The sequence below is a fragment of the Rhinolophus sinicus genome, linkage group LG14 (assembly GCF_036562045.2).
Source record: "Rhinolophus sinicus isolate RSC01 linkage group LG14, ASM3656204v1, whole genome shotgun sequence".
NCBI classification, from domain to species: Eukaryota; Metazoa; Chordata; class Mammalia; order Chiroptera; family Rhinolophidae; genus Rhinolophus; species Rhinolophus sinicus.
This window is the reverse complement of record NC_133763.1, coordinates 41,133,173-41,156,058: the sequence shown is the minus strand read 5'-3', so window position 1 is coordinate 41,156,058 and position 22,886 is coordinate 41,133,173. Positions and strand designations below refer to the sequence as shown.

Here is a 22,886-nt window from a genome sequence, read left to right as displayed (position 1 = left end):
CTCAGGCGTGTTGCATAAATAATCCCCGAGTGCCTATCACGTGCCAGCTTTTATTCTATCACCCCTTTTGTTCTGGAAATGGTTTTATATCCCTTACAGAAATTATTGAATGCAGCTGAATTAAAGAACAAAAGCGATTAGATTATTTTATTTTAATTTCACAGTAATGTTAACAGTATATGAAAAAGGACCTTCTAAAATGACCACACCACCTACTTGGTATTCTGTAGATATTCCATGCCCTGTAAGAACGCCATAAACTTGTGTAAGCTGCTTTCTCTTTCTGGAATGTCTCTCTCCGCCTCCCCTGCTTACTACTTTCCTATTTATCTTTTCAAACTTAGCTCAGTGTCACCCCCTCAGTGAAGACTTTCCTGACTTTCAGGGAAAAGTAGATGGGACTCCGTCCTCTCTGCCTCAGTAACATCGTATGTTGTGTGTCCATTTCCCACATAAGCAGTGAATCCTTCAGGGCAGCGTTGATCTTACTCATTTTGGTGAATGTGTGAGCATGGCAGCTGTCAGTGCACAGACATGACTGAATGAGCGCATCCTGGGACCAGGACAAACCAGCTCTATAACTTCTGAGCCTCAGTTACAGGTACGGTTACTACTCACATCACACAGCTGTTTCAAGAATCAAATTGGGAAACTGTAATCTTCATTTAATCATGCTGACAAATGGTCACTTCCTTTCTTCTAGACTATAAATGCTCCACAGCTATTCAAGGGGTCACATCATCCCTAGATCTGCTTTATCACCAAATGCCAGTATAGTGTATAATTTTTCTCTCAAAATATTCTTTTGCTTTATCAGCACTAGTGGTTGCCTTTCTTTTCAGAGTCAGTTTCATTCTTTTATAAGAGTTGGTGGATATTTGATGAGTTGTGGAGAACTATAAAACAGAGTAGGAGGTACTAGGTGGTTAGAGCTTGACTTACTGGCTGTTCTTCATAAAATACTGGCCTCATAGTATAAACTTTGCTTCAGAAAAATTATACAGTCTATGCCACAGATCTTCTGCTCATAAAATACCAAAACTAGAATTTAATCTGAAAATGCTAAGGATTGGCTTTACCAATAGTTTCTCTAGTAGGTTTTTTAAAAAATTTTATATCATGAAAAATTTAAAGACAGACAAAGGCAGAGAAAATGGAATGAGCTTCTCCAGCAGTTATTTAAATCTGTGTCTTACAGACAAATACGCAGTCACTCTAGTGCTCTGTGCCTTAGTTTTCTCATCTGTAAAATGAGGACCTGGATTATACCAACACTTGCTGAACTGACTTCATGAAGCTCCATCAGGGACTTCAGGGGGGTACACACATTTTTGCCTCTCAATAGAAAAATGTCATATACTGGGATTATAATACATTTGAGCCAAAAACAACCTTATGACTAAATATTTTGGGGGGAAAAATCACCAAACTGAACAACTTCCAACATCCTTTTCAGCTCTAAAGTACTATGATTTTATGTATTTATATACACTTAAATATAAGTTGATAAAAATAATTTACTTTTTCCTATTCAATCCATACTTAGTATGTACAAGTGAATGGATGTGTTAAGAGTTGCCCTTTTTCCACGGACAGATGCATAATTTCAGATATTCAAAGAAAAGAGAAAACAAATATTGGGGGTTTGAGTCTCCGGAGAAATACTTTCATATATCTTGGGCTGAGGTAAGGTCTATTTATTCTAGTAAGTTATAAAAGTCTTTTTCTATAAATATAAACTCAGAATTACATTTGTGGAGATAATACAGAACATAAAGTGATCTATTTTTGAGCTTTTCAGTATTTAAATTTCACAAGTAAAGAGGTAAAATAGCAGAGGAAGGGCTAGTAAGGGACTATTTGTTCATAAAAAGTTCATGAGAAGAAACGATAAATTCATTTTCTTCTACTAAGTTTTGCTGCTCATTGTCGCCTTTCACCCAAAACTGATTCCACTAGAAAAACATACTGTCACCCAAGAAATAAAAAATAGTATATCAAAAACTGTTTAGTCCCAAGACAGCAGGAAATAAAGAAGTCAGGAAATTATGGTTTGAGAGAAGACAGTACAGGAAGGCTAAGTTAGAGGAAAATGCATAGGTTTAATCAATAAAAGATTTATATTAAAGTATATATTTTCATGTTTACAAAACAGTATGTGAGTAGAGAACTACACAGATGTTGCTATTAAAAACATGAAGTTGATGCATAGGGAAGTAATGTTTTCTTTACTTTTCTAAATATATTTTTCTCAGATATTTAAATAACATCTAATTAACTTTCATGTTTAATCATTAAGTGTCTTCAATTGCTGACAGGCAATCCTACTGCTTTCTTCCATTCAGTTCACTCGCCCACTCTCTGAGAAGCCTTTTACACATCTTTTCCTCTTTCTTCAAACCACCACCTCCATCTTTCATCTTTTTTTTTTTTTTAAACTTTTGTTTATTTTAAGCGTGTTTTTCCAGGACCCATCAATCCAACTCAAGTAGCTGTTTCAATCTAGTTGTGGAGGGTGCAGCTCACAGTGGCCCATGTGGCCCAGGTGGGAATCGAACTGGCAACCTTGTTAAGAGCACCGCGCTCTAACCAACTGAGCTAACGGGACGCACCCGATATCCTTACTCTTTAATGACCACCTTGTTTCCTATTTCACTAAGAAACCAGCACCAATTTTAAAATAACATCTATATGCTTCCACATCTCATATATGTGCATCTGTAGCCATATTCTCTACCTTCATCCCTCTCAACAATCCAAGGACACTGTTCTAGCAATTGTCCCCTTTCTCTTCTGCACCACATTTCCCCCTCTCTACTGGACCATTCCTATCAGTACACAGATACAGTAGTCCTCCCTTATCTTAAAGTTTAATTGAGATTAGGCACTGTATGAGATTAACAACAATAACTAATAATAAAATAGAATAATTATAACAATAAAATCAGGGTTACTTGAACACAAGCACTGTGCTACCGTGACAGTCGATCTGATAACTGAGATGGGTACTAAGTGACTAACGGGTGAGGAGCAGATACAGTGCAGATGTGCTGGACAAAGGGATGATTCACATGGACAAAGCGGGATGGTGAGAGATTCCATCACGCTACTCAGAACAGTGTGCAACTGAAAACTTAGGAATTGTTCATTTCTAGAATTTTCCATTTACTATTTGTGGACCACGGATGACTGTGGATAACTGAAACCACAGAAAGCGAAACTGTGGATAAGGAAGGAAACCACTGTACTCAACTGTCCAATTTTTCTCCTCCAAAATCCTCCTTAACGCACTGCAACAAAGCTGTAGTCTAAGCATTCCACCAAAGTATTTGTCAAAGTCACCGACTGTGTCTATACTGCAAAATCCAAAGGTCAAGCCTCAGTCCCCACTTTCCGTGACCACTTCAGTGTGTATGACAGACTATGACTCCCTCCTTTTTGAAACACGTTCTTCACTTGGTTTTCAGGGCAGTATTCTCTTTTGGTTCTTCCTCCTACGTCACTGGTTGTCCAACCCCTAACATGCTGGAGTGTCCCACACCGCAGTCTGGTTTTTTTTCTTTTTTAAAAAAATTTATACTCACTCCCACTGGTCATTTAATCGTATCTTATGGCTTTAACTAGTATTTATGTGCTGATGATGTCATGATTTTCAAGCAAGTACGTATCTCCAATCGGGGCTCCCCACTGAACGCTGTAGTTGTATATCTAACTGACTGCTTGATATGCCCGGATAGATGTTAAATAGGGATCTCAAACTTAATACGATCAACACCTAAGCTCCCAACCTCTTCCTCGTGTAGGCTCTCTCATTTCAATACATGGAAAAACCATTCTTCTAGTTACTCAGGCCCAAAACTTTGGACTAATCAAACAGCCGCCTAACTTATCTACCAACTTCTGCCCTTGCTTCCTTTGTCACGCTCACAGATTGTCCCCTAGCTCGCCGTCACAGTCAGGTCATTTTATTCCTCTGCTCTAAATCCTTCAGTACCTTTTTATCTCACTCACATTATAAGTGGCCTCTGAGACTATTATAATGGCCTACAAAACTCTTCATCAGCTGGTCTCATCTCCTATTACTCTCCTCCCTCATTCACTGTTCTAGACACACTGGTCTCCTGGCGGTCACTTGAGTGTGTCAAACACACTCCTCCCCCAAGGCTTTTGTCTTTGTTACCTCTACCTCGAATGCTCTTTCCCCAAATATCTGCATGGCCTGCTTCCCACCTCCTTCAGGTCCCTGCTCAAATATCCTCTTTACCAGGGAGGACTTCTCTGACTACTCCATAGAAAATAGCGGCACTCCCCCCACCATGGACCTCCTACCCTGCTTTATTTTTCTCCAAAGCACTCACTGCCATCTTTATATTATACATTTACTTGTTAGTTTGTTGTTTGTTTTCAAATATAAGCTCCAAGATATCAGGGACCGTGTCTATCATTTTCCCCCTGCTATTTCTGTTGTGTCTGGAACAGGGCCTAGACATGGGAAGGTACTTTATAGGTATTTGTTGAAGAAAATTTGTCCACAAATGTCAAATTAAAAATTTTAATGTGTATAATTTTACCCAAAACCTGAAGATGGCAAAAGACATATAGCTAAAATTATTGAGTGTGGTAATTGAGCTCGTCTGGTAATAGGTAACAGTAACTTCCGTGAGGGTCAGGTCAGTTCCCTAGGAAAGGAACCATCCCTTCACTGGTATTGACCTGTAAACACTAAAATATGAATGTAAAAATTTAAACCCATAAATCACTATTACACTTTCAGATAAATAACACATTTACTGAGCATCAACTTACGTTTTAAAACAGGGGTCACCAGACATCAGCTGCATACTGATCAAAACCTAAACATATGAAAAAGAAATTCTGTGATTATAAAAGATCTCTTGAGAAGAGAAGCCATGTTCTACTAATCTATGCATCCTCCAGAGCACCTAGCCCAGTACTTCCTACTTAGAGAGCATTAAATAAAATGATTGCTAAATTGGATTACATCCGATATTAAATCGCTGCTTTAAACAGACACAGACTAAAAATCATTTTTAACATTCAAAACTTTGGCAAAAACCAGAGTGGAGACGATGGACACAAAAAGCAGGTACTTCAGCAGCACCAAGCCTCTGGTAATGTGCTGTGTGCATCTAGTTTGTGTCTTTCCTCCCAGCGGTGCTCAAGTGTTTAGAAGGTTTCCCTCCAACTTGTCGTGTTGTCGCTTCGAGGGGTGCCTGCTGGTGGTGGCCTGTAAGAGTAGAATGCTTCCCGCCTTTGCTCCAGCTTTAAATCAGAATTCAAAGCTTTGCTAATGTTTTCTGAAATGCTGCTGTTTGCTAGTTGCTGAGTGCCTTTTAAGAATCAGCCATTGGATCTGACTGTGTACTTCTGGGAATAATAATGATAACGGTAGTATTAACAACATTCATGATTTGAGAACTTATTATGTGCCAGGCAGAAGCTAAGTGTTTTATATAAATTATTTAATTTAATCTTCAAAACTCCTATTAGAGATCGATATTTCCATTTTAAGCCTAGGAGATTGATATTTTCAAGATCAGGTTGCTAGTAAAGGGCAGAGCTGAAATCTGAACCCAGGACTGCATAATACTAAAACTCATGGTCTCAATGAAGAACAGTGTATTATATATATACTGTTGTATACATATATATATATATACACACTAATGGCTGATATGTATTCTACATTCTCATTTTATTCTTATCTCTTCACCCCAGTACGACCACTACTACTCTTTTTCTCTTTAAATGCTAAAAATACCAAATGTGTGACCTACACCTGCTGTGCTGGTTTCCTCATCACCTCTTCTTTCATAGAACTCTACAACCTGGTTTCCAATTCCATCAAAACGGCACTCTTGACTATCTTGAAAGTTTTAGGGAGGAGATGGAGATGCCACATACAGCTTTCAAGAAATTGTGTAGGGAAGTAGAATCGAGAAATGCGACAGTGGTTGGAGCCGAGAAGTTGCCTGAGCTGATGCTTTGTGTGTTAATGAGGATGGTTCATTAAAGGGAGAGATGATTGATTAGGAGAGGGGAATATCCAAGGGGCAAAGCTCTTGATAGACAAGCTTTGGATTCTGGAACCTATGAGTATGATTGACTTCTGACAGGAAGAGGGGCACTTCATTCATCGTTAAGAGCAGGCAAAAAGGACAAGAGGGCTGGAGAGATAGGAAGACCTGTAAATTCTGTAATGGAAAGATGAGAGAATTAGCGCTTAATGGCTTCTATGTTCTCAATAAAGGATAAAGCAAGACCATTAGCTGAGAGCACGACTGGTGTGTGGCGATAATGAGGAGAAAGAAGGTGTGAAACAGAATTTCAAGGCAACAGGGAAAGGGGGTAGAGTACGACTGGTGGTGGTGGGCATGACTTTAGTGATGCCAGCTAGGCTTGGTGGTGTGATCTTCTGCAGCAATGTCCGACAACTAGGATGCAGACCTAGAGAGGAGAGTTGAGTTTGACTGAGGTTAGGGATTATTCAGGGGAGGGATTGTTCAGGGGAAGGCAACAGAGGGAGACAGGGACAAAGGAGCAAGGAGTACTTTGAAAGTTATGATAATCATGGATCATGGAATCTAAGCTGGATAAAGAGGAAAGCGAAAGCAAGTGGAGGCTGAGAGAGTAAGACAGTGGTAATGTTCAGGATAGCTAAGTGAGTAGTAGACCAAGAGGGCTGGAGACAGAAGAGGTAGTAGCAGGAGAGAGGAATGCTTTAAATCGAAAATTTGGAGTTGGTAAAGTTTCTATTGGCAAGAAAGTCCAGAGTGTGACCATGGGTGTAGGAATTGAGATCAAGAAAATGAAAAGGTAGCTGGAGATACGTAGTTTAAGGAACTGGAGGCGTTAGGCACATGTAAGATTAGTCAGAGTGAGAGACTGCACAGAGGAGACAGCCCAGAAGGAAAGCTCACCCACACAGATGCTGAAGCCACCAAACATGATGACAGACGGGATAGAGAGAACAACTGTGAGCTAGGAGCTAAGGCATCAATGAGTGGGAGAAAGAAGGTAATTAAGGGGCCAGGAGATCAGAAGGGAGAACTGCGGAATGGTGTGATCTATAAAAGAATACGGTTTTTGTAGGACAAAGTGGGAGAATGGGGAGCCAGGAGGAGACTACTCCATGAGCTGGCCGGAAGGAATGTGGGGGTCTGAAATGTCAAAGTTCAATTTCTAATAAAAACACCATAATTCAGAGAAGGATTATCTATCTTCTTATGTAAGAAGTATAAAGGAACTGAATTCAGTGGCTTGTTCTAAGACTGAACTGTGTCGCCTGCTCCTGGTGAGTCTGATGCTTTGACGGCATGGTAACGTGAGAAGATGGCTGACCAGGTGGCAGAAGGTCTCAGCTCTGCCTCTCACTACTTTAGGGAGACCTTTAACCTTCTGAGTCTCAGCTTCTTCTACAAAATGGAGACAATCTATGCCCACCTATCCAACCCCATCTATTTCACAGAGGTATATGCAGTGCTTTGGAAATTTTTCATCTATATAGAGATCACCATAAAACCATAAAATTAACAAGATGTGCACAGAAGTTAATACCAGGTTATTTTTCTAACTTTCTCCTTATCTTCTTTCACCACCTTCCTCTCCACCCCAGCTACATCCCTTTCTTTACAGCTGCTAAATTTGTGCAAGGAATGGACTGGCTATAATAACCACTTCATGCATTTTCACATCTTCAGGGCTAAATATTTACTGAAAATAGAGTTTGAAAACTAGGTATGGGGTAATTCTTTGCTCCACTAACTCTGACCATCCAGCTCTTATTCAGAATTATTTTTCTTATCATTAGATAACTTACCATCATGGGTGACCTAACTGAAATACAGCAAAAGGTTTATCCAGTGAGTCTTACGAGGTACAAGACACTTTACAAATGTTTTCTCAACAGCTCTCATTTAATGCTCCCACCAACTCTCTGAAGTGTATATTCTGTCTGTGGCCATCAAAACGCGTGGCCCCCGATGGTACTGGGAAACAAAGGGCATACGTCCAAAGTGAGTTCCACCTATCCCTTCACTAGTGACAAGAGAGCCCAGTGACTTCTCTGTGGCCACCACAGCTGCTTTGGAAATGACCTTTCGGGAGTTATAAACATTTTAAGCTACCCATTCATCATGCTCCTTCCTCCCAACGAGCCCTTGTGCTGCAGTGGTTGTGTGCACTGTTGCCGGAATGGTCAAAGCACCAGAGAGAAACACCTTGGGATCAAGACGGTGAATATTTGTTACTTTCACTGTTTCTGTGATTTGGGTATTTTTTTCCCCTACATGGTGAGTATTTCAGTGGTGAGGTCAGCTTGTGATCTGAGTATTGATTCCCATCTTGCCCTTGAGAGTATATACCTATGCTTATTTAAAATGCAGAGAATTTAATTTGTTGACATGTAAACCTTGAAACGTGCTTACTTTAAGAATGGAATTATCCTGTCTTGTATTTTTGGTATCATAGCCTTCCAGTAAACAGCGGCGAGTGGTATTTCCTGATCCAGCAAACTCTGCCAGGTTTAGATCTGCAAAGCCCAGCTATGAAAAGAAGAATAATTATATTAATAGAATATCTACTAGGCTTCTCACATATTCTACTTAAAATAAACATTCAACCCATGCTCTAGACAAGCTACCTAAAACTATAGTCATTTGTAACTTCTGCCTTCTTAACAATATCTGTTTTGTTATCTACTTAATGCATCTTTAAATTGGGTCCCTTTTGGTAAAAAAATTTATTACCTATTCTACTCTTGTCTTAAGCACTACAGTCTTTGAAATCACAGATGTTATGTGCCAAATATATACCTATTTTTCTTGTACACATTAAAATATGTCACTGTTGAAGTTAATCATGTCAAACCACTAAAATCATTGCAAGGAACAGTGGTCCTCACACCGTCCTGTGGGAAACACGAGCAGACCCGTCATGACCACTTGCATATCCATATAGAAAACTAACCAGACTCCCCTCTCCCTAATCTGGTTCTGGCTCTGTTCTCAGTTAACCCTGGTGACTGCAGACAGTTGCAGGTTATTAAGTTCTTGCTCTCCACACAAGAACGCAAATGATTTAAGCGCATCACACACTTTCTTTGGTATAAGCCCCTTCTCCTTCAGCATCTTCCGTAACCTTGTCTTGCGGGTCACCCTTGAGCTGACTCTCTTTAGGGACCCTTCTTCCTTTCCTCCCTTCCTCGAAGCTGTGCCCACACCGACCCTCTCTGCTGCTGCTCAGAAGTTCAGCTCAGACCCGTCCCTCCCTCGTGCCACTACCCACGTTTGTTCTCTGTTTTATGCAGCTACCAAACATTGCCCTCCGGTCTTTCCCCTGATGTTGCTTAACCCTATTTCTTCTTTCCAAGTGGTACAACAAGTCAACCTCATTATAACTTTTTTTTTTTTTTTAACAAAGTCTATTCTCTATGACTAAGTATATAGGGAATCTTTTAACAACAACAAAAAAATGTTTTGAGTTTGCGATTATCTCCCTGAATACATAATAAAAAGCAGTGATAATTTCAGACACTGCTGTGATTTTAAGTTGCCTGCTTTAAGATTTTAAAACACACACTGCACACATATGAATGGCATTCAAGATGAAGATTTTAATTGCCAGCTGGAGCATTATTTTAGTAGCTTTTAACTGGTACAAAAAGAATGAAGGGTAAGAACTTAAGAGACTAGTTGAAGGGCCACAAGCCCCAAATGCAATAGGTCAGAACACAGCAAGCCACAGGTAACACCTACCTAACTCACTTGCCTCCTGTAGGGGTCCAACGGATCAGCCAAAAAGCCTGGGTATGGCCAGGACAAAGCTGCATCCAAATGAGCATGTGAAGACTCACATGGCTACATGACCACATAGCACCCACATGCCCTGGTTCATACATTATCTTTCCTCTATAACCTCATTACCTCCTTCACATCTGTACTCTGATGATGCCTTGCTTCCTATTTCACTCAGACGATAAGAGCAATCAAAGAGCACTTAACTTTCATAAGCTCTCATTGCCAGCCACATCTACGCACTTACCTGCATCTGTGCCCACATGTCTGCCTTCCCACTTACTGTAAGTGAACTGGCTGTGCTCCCATCTGAGGCCAACCGCTCTCCTCTCACCTACTCAAGTTCACAGCTCCAGGAATTCTTCCCTCTCTTTTGCATTCTAAAACTTCCCTTCTCTGCTGGATCATTCCCAGCAGCACACAAACATGCTGGATTTTCTCCATCTTAATGAACAAAAGAAAACAAAACCTCCCCTCACCTCTCTCTCCAGTCTACTGAACTATTTTTTGGCTCCCCTTTATTGCACAACTCCTTGAAAGAGTTCTCTGTGTTGACTGTCTCTGATCCCTCTGTCCTCGGCCACCTCCTCAACTTTATCTCCCCATCCTTATTTACTCTTCTAGCCGCAACGTCTGTTTCCTGTTTCCGTGGAAATGCCGAGATCACCTCAAGGCCTTTAACAACTACTGTTTTTGTTTTTTCACCTGATAGCTTCTCTCTTAGACCTTCTTGTTGCTTTCTTCCTCACTCCATTCAGGTCTATGTTCAAATGTCATCTCTCTAAAGGGGCTTTTGCTGAGCATTCCTACTTCCCCTACCCTGTAGCAGCCCCCCTCATCCCTTATCTGCTTTATTTTTCTCCTTAGTAGTTATCATCACATCATGTACATACGCATTTCATTTTTATTTAGCTCATTGTCTGCCCCCCCCCCCGCTTCAACCCTCCATTAGAATGTAAGCTCTATAAAAGCAGGGATTTTTGTTTGTTTTGTTTACCGCTGCATCTTCAATACTTAGAATAATGCCTGGCACATGGTAGGCAGTTAATACATGTTTGTTGAATAAAAAACAGCTTGTTGGCTTACCATCCACTGTTGGGATGCTGATATTACAGTGTCACTAAGCAAAATGCAAGTTAAAAAAAAAAAAGAATCCGGTCAATCCCTATTCAGAAAGCATTAAAAGGTGGGGTATGCCAACGTGATAGTTCAGGCTGAGGGTCTGAGCACTGTTTATGTGCCAGGCCCTGTTCTAGACACTGGAAAATAGTGATGAACAGGACAGGTAAGGGCTGTCTTGTTACATACTAGTGATGTATCAGAGTACATACTTCCTTACGATTTTGTCTTTTGATTCACTGATATAACTGTCTCATTAACACGGTATCTGTGGACAACGTTACTTCATTTGCCAAATAACTTAGAGCATCTATATTCCGGGTAATGTTAGGCATTAGGAATGAAATCCTTCCTATTCTCAAGGAGCTCACAGTTTACTAAGGGAAAACAGAAAACAAATTCCTATAAAAAAGTGTAAGTGCTGTGACAGAGGAAGACAAACTGCAAGAAAGAGGGGAAAAGAAAATTTCTCAGCGGGGAGGGATGACTAAGCTGAGTCTGAATGACAGGACAAGAGGAGGGAGGAGTGTAACACACACAAGGCAGGGAAAACATCAAGTCACAAGGCGCTTTCCAGGAAGTTTACGAGGGCAGTATGTCTGAAGCACAGGATGAATGAGTGTGAGTGAGTGTGTGCGCGTGTGTGCGTGTGCACGTGTGTGCGTGTGCGTGTGTGCGTGTGCACGTGCGTGCATGTGCGTGTGTGCGTGTGTGCATGTGTGCGTGTGCACGTGTGTATGTGTGTGTGCACGTGTGTGCATGTGCACATGCAGACAGATGATCTGCAAACCAAGGTGGGTCTAATATACTGGGTTAAAGACTTTTCACTTCATTGTCCTTTACAGGTAATAGATAGCTGCTGAAGGACTAAAAGTGAGGTGATGATATGATCATGTTTGAACTTGAAAACCATCACTCTGGCAATTATATAGAGGAAGGCCTGGAAGGAGACAACAGAGGCAGAAAACAAAAGATAGGGGCCAATGTTGGCTTTAAATAAGAAATAATGAAGGCATAACCTAAGGCAGTGGACTTGGGAATGGAGAGAAGGGATGGTTTCAAGAGCTTTCTGGAAGGGAGAAATCATGAGGATTTGCCAGTGATAGCAGACCCTGTTGTTGGCTTATCCCACCATTCAATGCCCTCATACTCCTTGCTAGCGGAGCTCTGATTTTATTCGTGTCCACTTTTAGCTCATCCATGTACATAAGGAAAGTTAACTAAACCTCTAACTCATTGTTAAATCATCTAAGCCAGGGGTGTCAAAACTTTTTTCAACGGTTTTCACCAAGGGCCTTATGCGGTAAAATACACATACAGCCAGGCCACTCACTCGAGGTGAAGTACGTATTGCCTCACTTGGTTTATTTAAGTAAACTAAATATATTTTTGGAATTTGCTGCGGGCCAATTAACAATGGATTGCAGACCGCAGTTGGCCCGCGGGCCGCAGTTTTGACACCCTTGGTCTAAGCTAACTATGGCCATCCACTCCTATTGGCTATGGTTTAGGAGTGGGCATATGATCCAGCTGTGAACAATGAAAGGATGGGAAACTTCTTTGAGGGCCACCTAGGAAAACTTTTCTCAGGCAAAAAAGTCATACGTGGGGAAGCAGCTGGATTTTGCCATATCTGAATGTGTAGACTAAAACTCAAGCAGCCATCTACCTGGTGACTATGAGGGTAGCTAGCCAAGGTCAAAGTAACCACGTAGATAATGGAAGAACAGAAAGAGAAAAGGAACATGGGTTCTTGATGACATTCTCCAGTCAGTGGATTAACTAATCCTGGAGTAGTTCTACTTCACATCTACTTGTTTAGTGAGATTTAAAAAAAATCGCTAGGTGAGGAGGGTTTTCTGTTACTTATAGCAAAGAGGTTCCTAACTGACATTGCAGCTAATTTTAGGGAGTTAGGTAGATGTGATGGTTGGAACTAGTGCCCAGTACTTGGCTCAGGTGACTGGGTTGATGGAGATACCATCACAGAGACTGGAAATAAAAGAGGAGTGTGTGGGTTTCTGGTAGAATGACTAATTATTCCTTTCTTCTATTTAGCAAAAAGGTGAGCACATTCACTAGGAATTGCTTACAGCTAGTAAGCGTATAAAGTAAAGAAAGGAGAGATCACGTATATGCAGAGTGCTACGAGGACACAGACGAGCGGTCCTACTCCACTGGTGGGGGCAATGGTGGGACTGGGAATACTTCCAAGGGAGACTGAATTAACAGATGCTACTGCTTAATGCAAACCAGAGATCATTATCTAGACAGGAAGCTGAAACGTAAGAAGAACATCCCATAATCAGCATTTAGACAGAATCTGACTATAATTTATTGTTGGCTCCAGCTGTTCAATGTCCAAGTTGCCTTATTTAAAGATAGCCAACCTGAACAGCAATTAGAAGAGCAAATTGTTTAATTTTTAACTTTGTCAATAGCAATGAGTGATATTACAAATTCCAAAAGAGTTAAAGAACATTTACTTACCTTTGCATAAGTTTTTCCACCTTTTAATTCCTGCCAAAGATAGAAAATACTATAAGGTTATCACATGATTAAAGATTTAAAATTAAATATACGTCAAATAATTCTGGGTTTTTCATGTCAAATAATTCTGAAGTAGAGATTTACATGCTGGCAAATATAGACAGTATAAGTCTAATGATCTTATATCCAGCTATTTGGATGCCCCTCCCCCCAAATAATCAGAATTTTTATTTAGAATTTAACTTAAATCTGAAAGTGACAAATGCTAAGAAGACAAGTTAATATTTAATCTATTTGCTGAAGAAATTGCCAAAAGGGTCCTAGACACATTGCAGGAACCCAAATCATCAAAGAAAAGTTAAATTACTTACTTAGTTAAGCATATTAACACATTGTAGAAAGATTTTAACAAGAGTTAAAACCCCTGCCAGAGACAACCAGTTATCAATTTGTGGAAGGTATCCAACATACTCCATGCATACGTATGCATATGTATGTATATACTCTTTTACAGAAATGATAGCGTACTACACACGCTGTTCTATCTATGCCTTACTGTTTCCATATATATATATATATATGGTGTTGTTCCGTGTTAGTATAGGAGAAACCCTCTTATCCAATGTAAACAATGGCAAAAGTGAGAAATACAAAATAATATACAGATGTCTTACCATTTTAATTTAAAATATAGAACTGTACATTGATTTGTCAAATCTCTGGATTTAGGCTGTCACACAAATGTGAGAATAAGTGTAAAACACTTAGAACAATGCCTAGCGTACAGTATATGCTGTTTAAGTGTTTGCGATTATAATTAGGGCCAAACTTCTCTCTCCCCACCCACTGTTGGAAACAGGTTTGCTGGATGGAGCTGTCTCTTATCTTTATTCCATAAACCAGATACATGATGCATTATCTACCATTTCTATCATTAAAGTGGTGAATTTAAATAAGCTGAGAAGCAATCTACGGTAAATTCTATTATTCATGAATATTTGCTGCCCCTCCCCTTCTGTGCCCCACTGAGGCTGGTGTGGCCGTGCCACCAGATCTACCCCATTATGAATTATCGAATTTTTCTTATTAGGTCATTGTCATATTCCCTTAATAGCACCCTTTGTAAAATAAAGCAAAACAAAACTTACTCCGATGATCCTTGTCTCTTCTAGCATTCTTTTCTTTGCTCCCCTCTGTAACTAATCTACTCAAAAGACTTAATTTGCAGAATCCCACTCTCTATTCAATCATTCCAACTGGCTTTTGTCCTCATTTTCTCACTGCAATGGCTCTTAAGATTACCAATGATCTTTTTTATTAAAGCCAAAGGTTCTGTCTTCATCTTACTTAATCTCTCAAGAGCATTTGAGAGGCTTGCCCACTCCATCTCCTTGCTTTTATCATTTCCTCTAACCTTCCATGGTGCCACAATTGCCTGGTTTTACTCCGACCTCATTGGCTGCTCCTTCTCAGTCTCCTTTGCTGGACCTAGACCTGCACTCGACCTCTGTAGAAAGAATGCTAGTTGTACCCCAATTATCCATTCTCCCCCTCTCCATAGTAACAGAGTCCTCTATTTTGAGCTGGACACCTGGCTACCGAAAATAATGATGTTTTCTACCTTCCTCCTGTGCTACGGCAATATGACGAGCTGACCAAAAGCACGTAAGTGATATGTATGCCTTCTTGCTCCTTTCCTGAACCCGCTAAGAGTAATTTATTCTACACCTACGTGTGAGTGTGATCCAGAATTTGGCCAAGGGCCTCTTGTCTTCTCTCTACATTTTCTCGCTGGGTGACCCCATTCAGGTCTACGGCTCTAAATAAAAACCGCAAACCGTATGCTGATGACTCTCAAATCTCTCCCTACTCTGAACTTCTCCTCCGAGTGCCAGATTAGTATTTTAAAATGCCGACTTGACATTGCCACTTGGTGTCTCAGACACCGCAAATTTAACATCACCAAAAGAGGCCGACTGATCTCTGCTTATCTGTCCCCAAATTATTCCACTTTGAATCTTTGCCATTTCAAGAAATAGCATAATCAGCTACCTATAAGCTCAGGCAAAAGCGTTAAGAGTTATCCTCAGTTCTTCTTTTTCCCTCATTTGCTACATCCAATCCATTAGTGGGGGGTTTATCTCCAAAATCCATCCTGAGTCATGACACCTCTACGGTTAATAACTCCATGCCAAAACAAGCATTCCTCACCTGAACTGTCCCAAACACCTAAGTGGTCTCTCTGCAATTCATCCTCCATGTTTCAGCAGAAGTGATCTTAGAAGACCATGTCTCTCATTAAAATCCTCAGATGGATTCCAATTATAATTAGAATAAAATCTAAACTCATCACCATGGCCTGTAAGGCCCCACCTGACCTAGTGCCTCCAATCTTATCACCAAGAACTTGCCCTCTCCATGCTTTCCAGGCTGGCCTTCTGTCACTTAAACATGTCAGATTTGCTGTTTGTCCTAAATGGGGTTCACGGGACTTTTGAATCTATAGCTTGATATTTTCCATCAGTCTTAGAAGAGTCTCAGCCACAATCTCACTCCTCTCCTTCTAGGGCTCCAATTACATAAATGTTAGATCTTTATACCGTTTCCCATGTCTTACACTCTTCTATATATTCCACCCTTTGGCTATAATTTATTCTGCATATTTTCTTGTCTTATTTTCCAGTTTACCAAAGCTCTCTTCAGTTATGGTATACCTGCTATTAAATCTGTCTGATGAGATTTATCTTCATTTCTTCAGCTTTACATTTTAGTTATTATATTTTTCAGTTCTAGAATTCAATCTGCTTCTTTTTTTATAGTTTCTAGTGCTTTAATGAAATTCCCCATATTGCTCACTAATTATGGTTATTGAAAAAGTCTGCCTTTGATCTTCTAAATCTGTATCTTCTATGGGTCTGTTTTTAAGTACCTATTTTCCTTTTGATTGTGGGTCATGCAGTCATGTCACTTGGTATGCTTGGTACTTTTTGTGCATGACTACTTGAAGAAATAGTTTGAAGCTCAGAGTAATGTTATTTTCCTTCCGAAAAGATATATATATTTGCTTCTGGTAAGTAGTAAGGTAGGGGCAGATCATCTTCATCCAAGCAGGGATTGAGCTGATTGGAAGCTGAGTTTCAGTCTTTATAAGGGCCAATCTATATCCATTATATTCCCCCTTCTAGGTTGAAAATGTTAGGGAGTCCCAGTGAAAAGCTTGGGGTATTTACCAAGGCACCTTCTGCTGATGGGCCTGGGAATCCAGTGTTTGTCCCTTTAGTCCTGTAAGATTGCTGGAATCTCAGCTCAGCTTCTTAGCCTCTCAGTCATTGTTTTCGGCTCAGCCTCTCCATTTTATTTATTTGTTTATTTATTTATTTATTTATTTATTTACTTACTTACTTACTTATTTTTTAAGAAGGGCACAGCTCAAAGTGGCCCATACAGGGATTGAACTGGCAACCTTGCTGTTAGTAGCAGCGTGTGCTAACCAACTGAGCTAACCAGCCACCCTTGGCTCAGCTTCTTAACCACTGCTTGAAAATTAACAAATGCTTCAAGGGTAAAATTAATAAGAAATGTCAGGCTCCCCTCTTTACACTTCCCTTGTCTCTGAGGCTAAGCCTCTCAAATCCTTACTGCCTTGGCAACTTCTGATGCCTTCAAGCAGTCATTTTTAATAATTTCTCTAGCTTTTCTGTTTGTTCTTGGAGGGAGTGGTGGTCTGTAACAAGCTAATCCATTAATTTCAGAAGCATAAATCCCCAGGTTTATTATAATCTTAGGGCCTGCTATGGATGGAATTGTAGGCCTCCCTCACAAAAAGGTATGCTGAAATATTAACCCCTAGTACCTCAGAATGTGACTCTATTTGGAAACAGACTCTTTATATAGGTAATCTAGTTAAAATGAGGTCCTAATCCAATATGACTGGTGTCCTTATAAAAAAAGGAAAATTTGAATATAGAGGCAGACACACACACAGGGAAGATGATGTGAAGACACACAGGGAGAAGATGGCCATGGAACTGGAATCAGCAAGTAGAATGTTTGGGGGCAGGAACTCATTCCAGCTCACCGCTGTTCTTTTAGTGCCTAGAATAGTAGCTGGCACATCGTAGGAACTCACATATTTGTTGACTGGTGACTGACTGCTTCCCTGTGGCCCAGGCAACAAGAGTATATTGTCAGACTTTTAGATCTTTGTCAAATTTATAGGTTAAAAAATGGTATCTTATTTGTAGTTTTAATATACATGAGTGAGACTGAGTAACTTTTTATATGCTTACGCTATTTTTCTTTTTGTGAAATGTCTATGCTGTCCCTTGCCTATTTAACTATAGGGTTGTGGATCTTTTAATTTATAACTTCAGATTCTTCATCATATTTGTCGTAGTAATTTAAATTATTGCTGCAAGTGTGAAGTAAAATTAAAATATTATTCAAGAACCTTACCTCACGATCACTGTACATAGTTTATTTGAAGGTGCTCTTTCCATTAAGAAAATTAGGCCTTTGATGTGATTTGCAGATATTTTCCCCTAATTTATGACTTTGCTTAAGGTTATTTCTTTTTTCAATGCAGAATATGTTTACATAGTTAAGCTGACTAATTTTTCTTTATGGGTTCTTATGTTTATTCTCATGTGGCTTTTTCTTTCTCACTGGTTGAGAGATGACAAGACTGGAGCAACTCCTTTGGATCTAAAGACGGGCACCACATGGCGAAGATGGCAGAGCTGCTCTACCAGCCCTGGATCCTTGGCTACTACCCAAGACAGACATGAACTTCTATCTTACTTATTAAGTCATTGTACATTTGGGTGTCTGCGTCAGCAGCTTATTACATATGCCCTAATACACCAAACCATCGTAATATGAGGAACTGGTTTATTTCAGATGAACAAGTCCTACCTTAAATAGCAAAAAAATTTAGTTTTTATAAACATAGACTCTGAGTTTCTTTCCCCCCACCCCCTTCTTCCGCCTCCCACACCCACTCTGGTTCAGCCATGGTTTCTCAGTCTAGTTGTGCAGGACACAGCTCCCTGGCCCATTATAAGCCTGGCTGATATTATAAGCCTTGCGCTCCCCCAGGCTGAGGCAGTTGGTCGCCGGTCGCCAGCTCACACCACAGCTCTCGCTGGCTGCTGGCCACTCATGCTGGCCGTGGCCGCTCATGGCAGCACAGAGCAGCCTGCGGCAACACCCAGCTGCCCACTACAGCTTATGCCAACCTCTGGCTGCTCACGGCAGCCCAGCTCTAGGGAGAGCTGTTGTTCACAGTCTTAGCTGTAGAGGGCGCAGCTCACTGGCCCTTGTGGGGATGGAACCGGCGCTCCAACCACCTGAGCCACCGGGCTGGCCCCGAGTTTCTTTAATTAGCAGTTATTCCTTATTCTAAACTGGTTATATGGTTTTTCTTAAAATTCAAAGACTGATCATCTTTCAAAAATCATGATGAGAACTCCATTTAGAAAAGGTTTCAATGTAAGAGCCACATTGAAGAGCAGCAATTAAGGTAGAAAGGGAAGAAGTTAGGATGCTTTACTTATATCTCGGTTATCCCTCACAACTTCTTGAGGAAGTAATTATTATTATACCATTATTGGGATGAGGAGACTGATTTTTTAAAAATCAGGAGAATTGCCTAAGGTCTCACAGTTAATAAGTGGTATTTCTACGATTCAAATCCAGGTCAGTATGATGCCATATACATTTTCCCTGCACTACACTTCCTTTAAGGAAGCGTCTATTCAATTATTGCTGCTCCAAATACGACTATTTTAGAGATCTATTTTCATTTAAGGCTTAAAACTCTCTCTCTATATATATATATATACACACACACACACACACACACATTATATATATATATATACATTTTATATATATACACATTTTATATATACAAATTATATGTATACATTTTATATATATATACACATTATATATACATATATATGTTATATTTTAACTGAGTAGATTAAGCAATATAAGAGAATTTGAAATACAGGTACACACATAACAGTGCTAACAGTTCACTCAGAAAGCAGAACAAGAAAGCTAAAATATGCTTGTAACTTTTTATCTCATATAGAAGGATGCAAGACTGGAGTGAAAAAGAACAAAGCAAGGGACTCCTGATTTTCATTCTAAGTCCTTCTCTATTTAATTTTTGAACATGTATATGAATTACTTTGGTAATTTTTTAAATGTATATAAAATGTAAAACATAAAAATGTACATTTTAACGCCAGCTGTTTAATTCACCAGTACTGGTGACTAATGGATCCCTCTTTTTCACCCCCTAAAAAGGCAGGATCACATATTTACATATAATTAAGTTGAAACATATGATTAAGTTTCCACTTCTGTAGATTACTGGTAATATGACTCAACCTATAAAAAAGAAAACATGGACTTGGAATTAGAAAGATTTGTGTTTGAGTCCTTTGCCATTTATTAGCTATGTGAATTTAGGTAAGTAACAGCCTCTCTGAGCCTGAGTTGTCCTCAGAATTGAAAGAAGAAAAAAAACCCCAACTATTTTCAGGGTTGTTATCAGACATAATGCCTAACAAAGAGGGACTTAATGAATAGCAGGATATAGATATACAGAGCCCCCAAAATAATACAAATAAGGTTAATACTTTTATGCATAGTGACCATGAGATAAGATCCTTGAATATCTTAATTTATAACTTCGGATTCTTCACCATATTTGTCATAGTAATTTACATTTTTGCTGCAAGTGTGAAATGAAATTACATGTAACAGTTCGAAGGATAAAGCAGAGCTAAATAAAGTGAGTCTGTGACTATGGAACTAATTATGGTTTCTGAAAGGGGAGAAGTAAGAGGCTATTTTTATACCTTCCTCACAGATACTCTGTAGATACAAGGATCTAGGATGCCTGTGGTGGCACTCGCACTCATTTTGCACATAAATGAGAACTTCTTCCTCCAGTGAACACAGTTTGCTTGCACCACCTCCCTGAAGGAAAAGAAAATAAAAAGAACCAGTTAATTAACTATTATTGATGACATATTTAAAAAGTACACACTCTTTCACTCAAGTCTATAATGCGAAAGTGATATATTAAAAGCCAGTATTCAGAAACAGTGAAAACATGAAGAAAACAAATTCTTAACAATGTGATCTGAAAATCTTTGAAGCTTTTAATTATCCACAGAAACTGAAAAAAAGTGAATTTACTTATCAATTGAAGCTTCACTATTCATTCAGTCAACATATTATACGTGTTTACTTTAGAGTGTTGGGTATGTTTCTAGATGTTTGAAATACGAAGATGAGAATGACAGCCTTGAAAGGCTTATAGTCCAGTTAGTGAAAGAGACAGAAATATAAACAAATAGTTCTTCTAAAATGAGCTACTGCCATAGCTTTACTCCTGTTCCAGCCATAACAGCAACAGCAGTGACCATTTACTGACTGTATCACATGCTATTTAATCTCACAGCAATGCTAGGAGGCAGCCATTTTGTAGATAAAGAAAATGAAGCATTGGGCCGGCCCGGTGGCTCAGGCGGTTAGAGCTCCATGCTCCTAACGCCGAAGGCTGCCGGTTCGATTCCCACATGGGCCAGTGGGCTCTCAACCACAAGGTTGCCAGTTCAATTCCTCGAGTCCTGCAAGGGATGGTGGGCTGCGCCCCCTGCAACTAGAAAACGGCAACTGGACCTGGAGTTGAGCTGCGCCCTCCACAACTAAGACTGAAAGGACAACAACTTGACTTGCAAAAAAGGCCTGGAAGTACACACTGTTCCTCAATAAAGTCCTGTTCCCCTTCCCCAATAAAATCTTTTTTTTAAAAAAAAAAAAAGAAAGAAAGAAAGAAAATGAAGCACAAGGAGGGAAGTTAACTCAAGGTCACTGAGGGAGAAAGTAGCAGAACTAGCATTCAAACCAGGTCCTTTTAACCCACAAGCTTCCTTGTTCACTAAAGAATATCTATATTTTTCTAACAACTCTGCTCTTTCAAGTAGCCAGGCCTTTGTACATGCTGTCCCCTCCACTGCTCCCTGTAAGTATAGGGGGCTTAGCTTTAGAAAAGAAGGATAACTATTCCTCTAACATAGGAAGAAAAGAAAGACAATGGGTGAAAATAAAGAGAAAGTTGGCGAAAGCAAAGGGAGAGGCAAGAGAGCCCAGGCTGAATAGTTCTGATTTTCTTAGGAAAGTAATAGGTGAGGTTACTTCTATAGAATGACAGGAACTGATGGGTGATTTGAAAACTTAAAGGCTGATGACAGTCAGGAATAACTGAACTGGAGGATATGATAGGGCATCAAACTGTAGTCATCTCGGTGAAAAAAATGAATTTGTATGAAGACCAGTCAGTTTGGTTTCATGGATTTCTCCATCAGTACACAGAAATCCAAGAACAGGAATTGCAAAAACAAATATTATTTAAAAATCAAGTATATGTTTGTTTGCATGTGGTATGTACACATGTATTTATATACATATAAATGGGAGCCAAGGGCATATAATTTATCACAGGTTTCACTGTGATAACTTTAGCCATTTTATTTTTTTCATTAGAAATCTTCAGGTGATTTAATAAATTATGGTGTGAAGAGAATGTATTTATCTTCGTAGGAGCATTTCCCCTGAAATTCAGCAAGGGTGCAATTTATTTGTATGGTCACAATACAGGCAGAATGAGTAATTTGGCAAAGGATGGATATGGAGGTATTTATCAGGCCACATGAGGCACCACCAGTAAGATGAGCAGTAATTAACCTGTACACTCAAAAATAAACGATTTTTAAAAAAAATCAGTGAACAATGAAAATAACAAATAGAAAAAAATAAAACAGATTTTTTTTTTTTTAATTGTTGCTTCCTCTCAATATGTCTTGGCCTCCAGCCTTGACAGAGGCATCAGCCGTGGCCGCTGGAGCTCCCCACAAAAGGTGTGCAGGAATACTGATGTGCTGGGCCTGTCAGGGGCACGCTATGCCTCCAGGCACTCGGTTGTTCCTGTCGCTCAGACCACTGATGTATGATCAGGAACCAGAGACGACATTAAAACAAACACACACTTATTTTACTTTTCTTAAAAATTACATAAAAAGTTCTAGTTAAAGATGTGCCCCCAAAGCTTCTATTTTATTTTTAAGTCATCCTCTCACAAAGACAAAGAGAACCAGAGAGGAGACAAAAATAAGTGGCCTGGGATGGACAAATGATAACTGACTTTAGCAAACCGAAGAAAGCTGAACCTTCAACTGGTAACGGTGAAAGCCAAGAGCAGGAATCTTAAATTGGTGTTGACGCAGAATGAAGGAGGGACAACAGGCAGAAGGGCTGGCTGAAAACTGTTTTAGACACAGTCCCTCAGATCCTCTCCCTGACTCCTGCAGAAGACTGAGACTCGTTCTCCTGACCAGGTGAAACAGAGGGATTGGTATTAGAAACGGCATGATAGTAAAG

At 39.8% G+C, this 22,886-nt stretch overlaps 1 protein-coding gene across 2 annotated transcripts in view; it reads right to left on the bottom strand.

Moving 5' to 3' along the window:
- The window catches only part of EEIG2 (EEIG family member 2), a 68,365-nt gene that overhangs the window by 19,918 nt on the left and 25,561 nt on the right, over nt 1–22,886 (bottom strand). For both annotated transcript variants that reach the window (XM_074318373.1, XM_019746515.2), the window contains exons 2-5: nt 20,300–20,420; nt 13,425–13,454; nt 8,448–8,564; nt 4,807–4,853 (exon numbers count right to left, since the gene is read on the bottom strand). In XM_074318373.1, the coding sequence (XP_074174474.1) occupies nt 4,807–4,853; nt 8,448–8,564; nt 13,425–13,454; nt 20,300–20,420 (315 nt within the window). The remainder of the gene's footprint in view (nt 1–4,806; nt 4,854–8,447; nt 8,565–13,424; nt 13,455–20,299; nt 20,421–22,886) is intronic.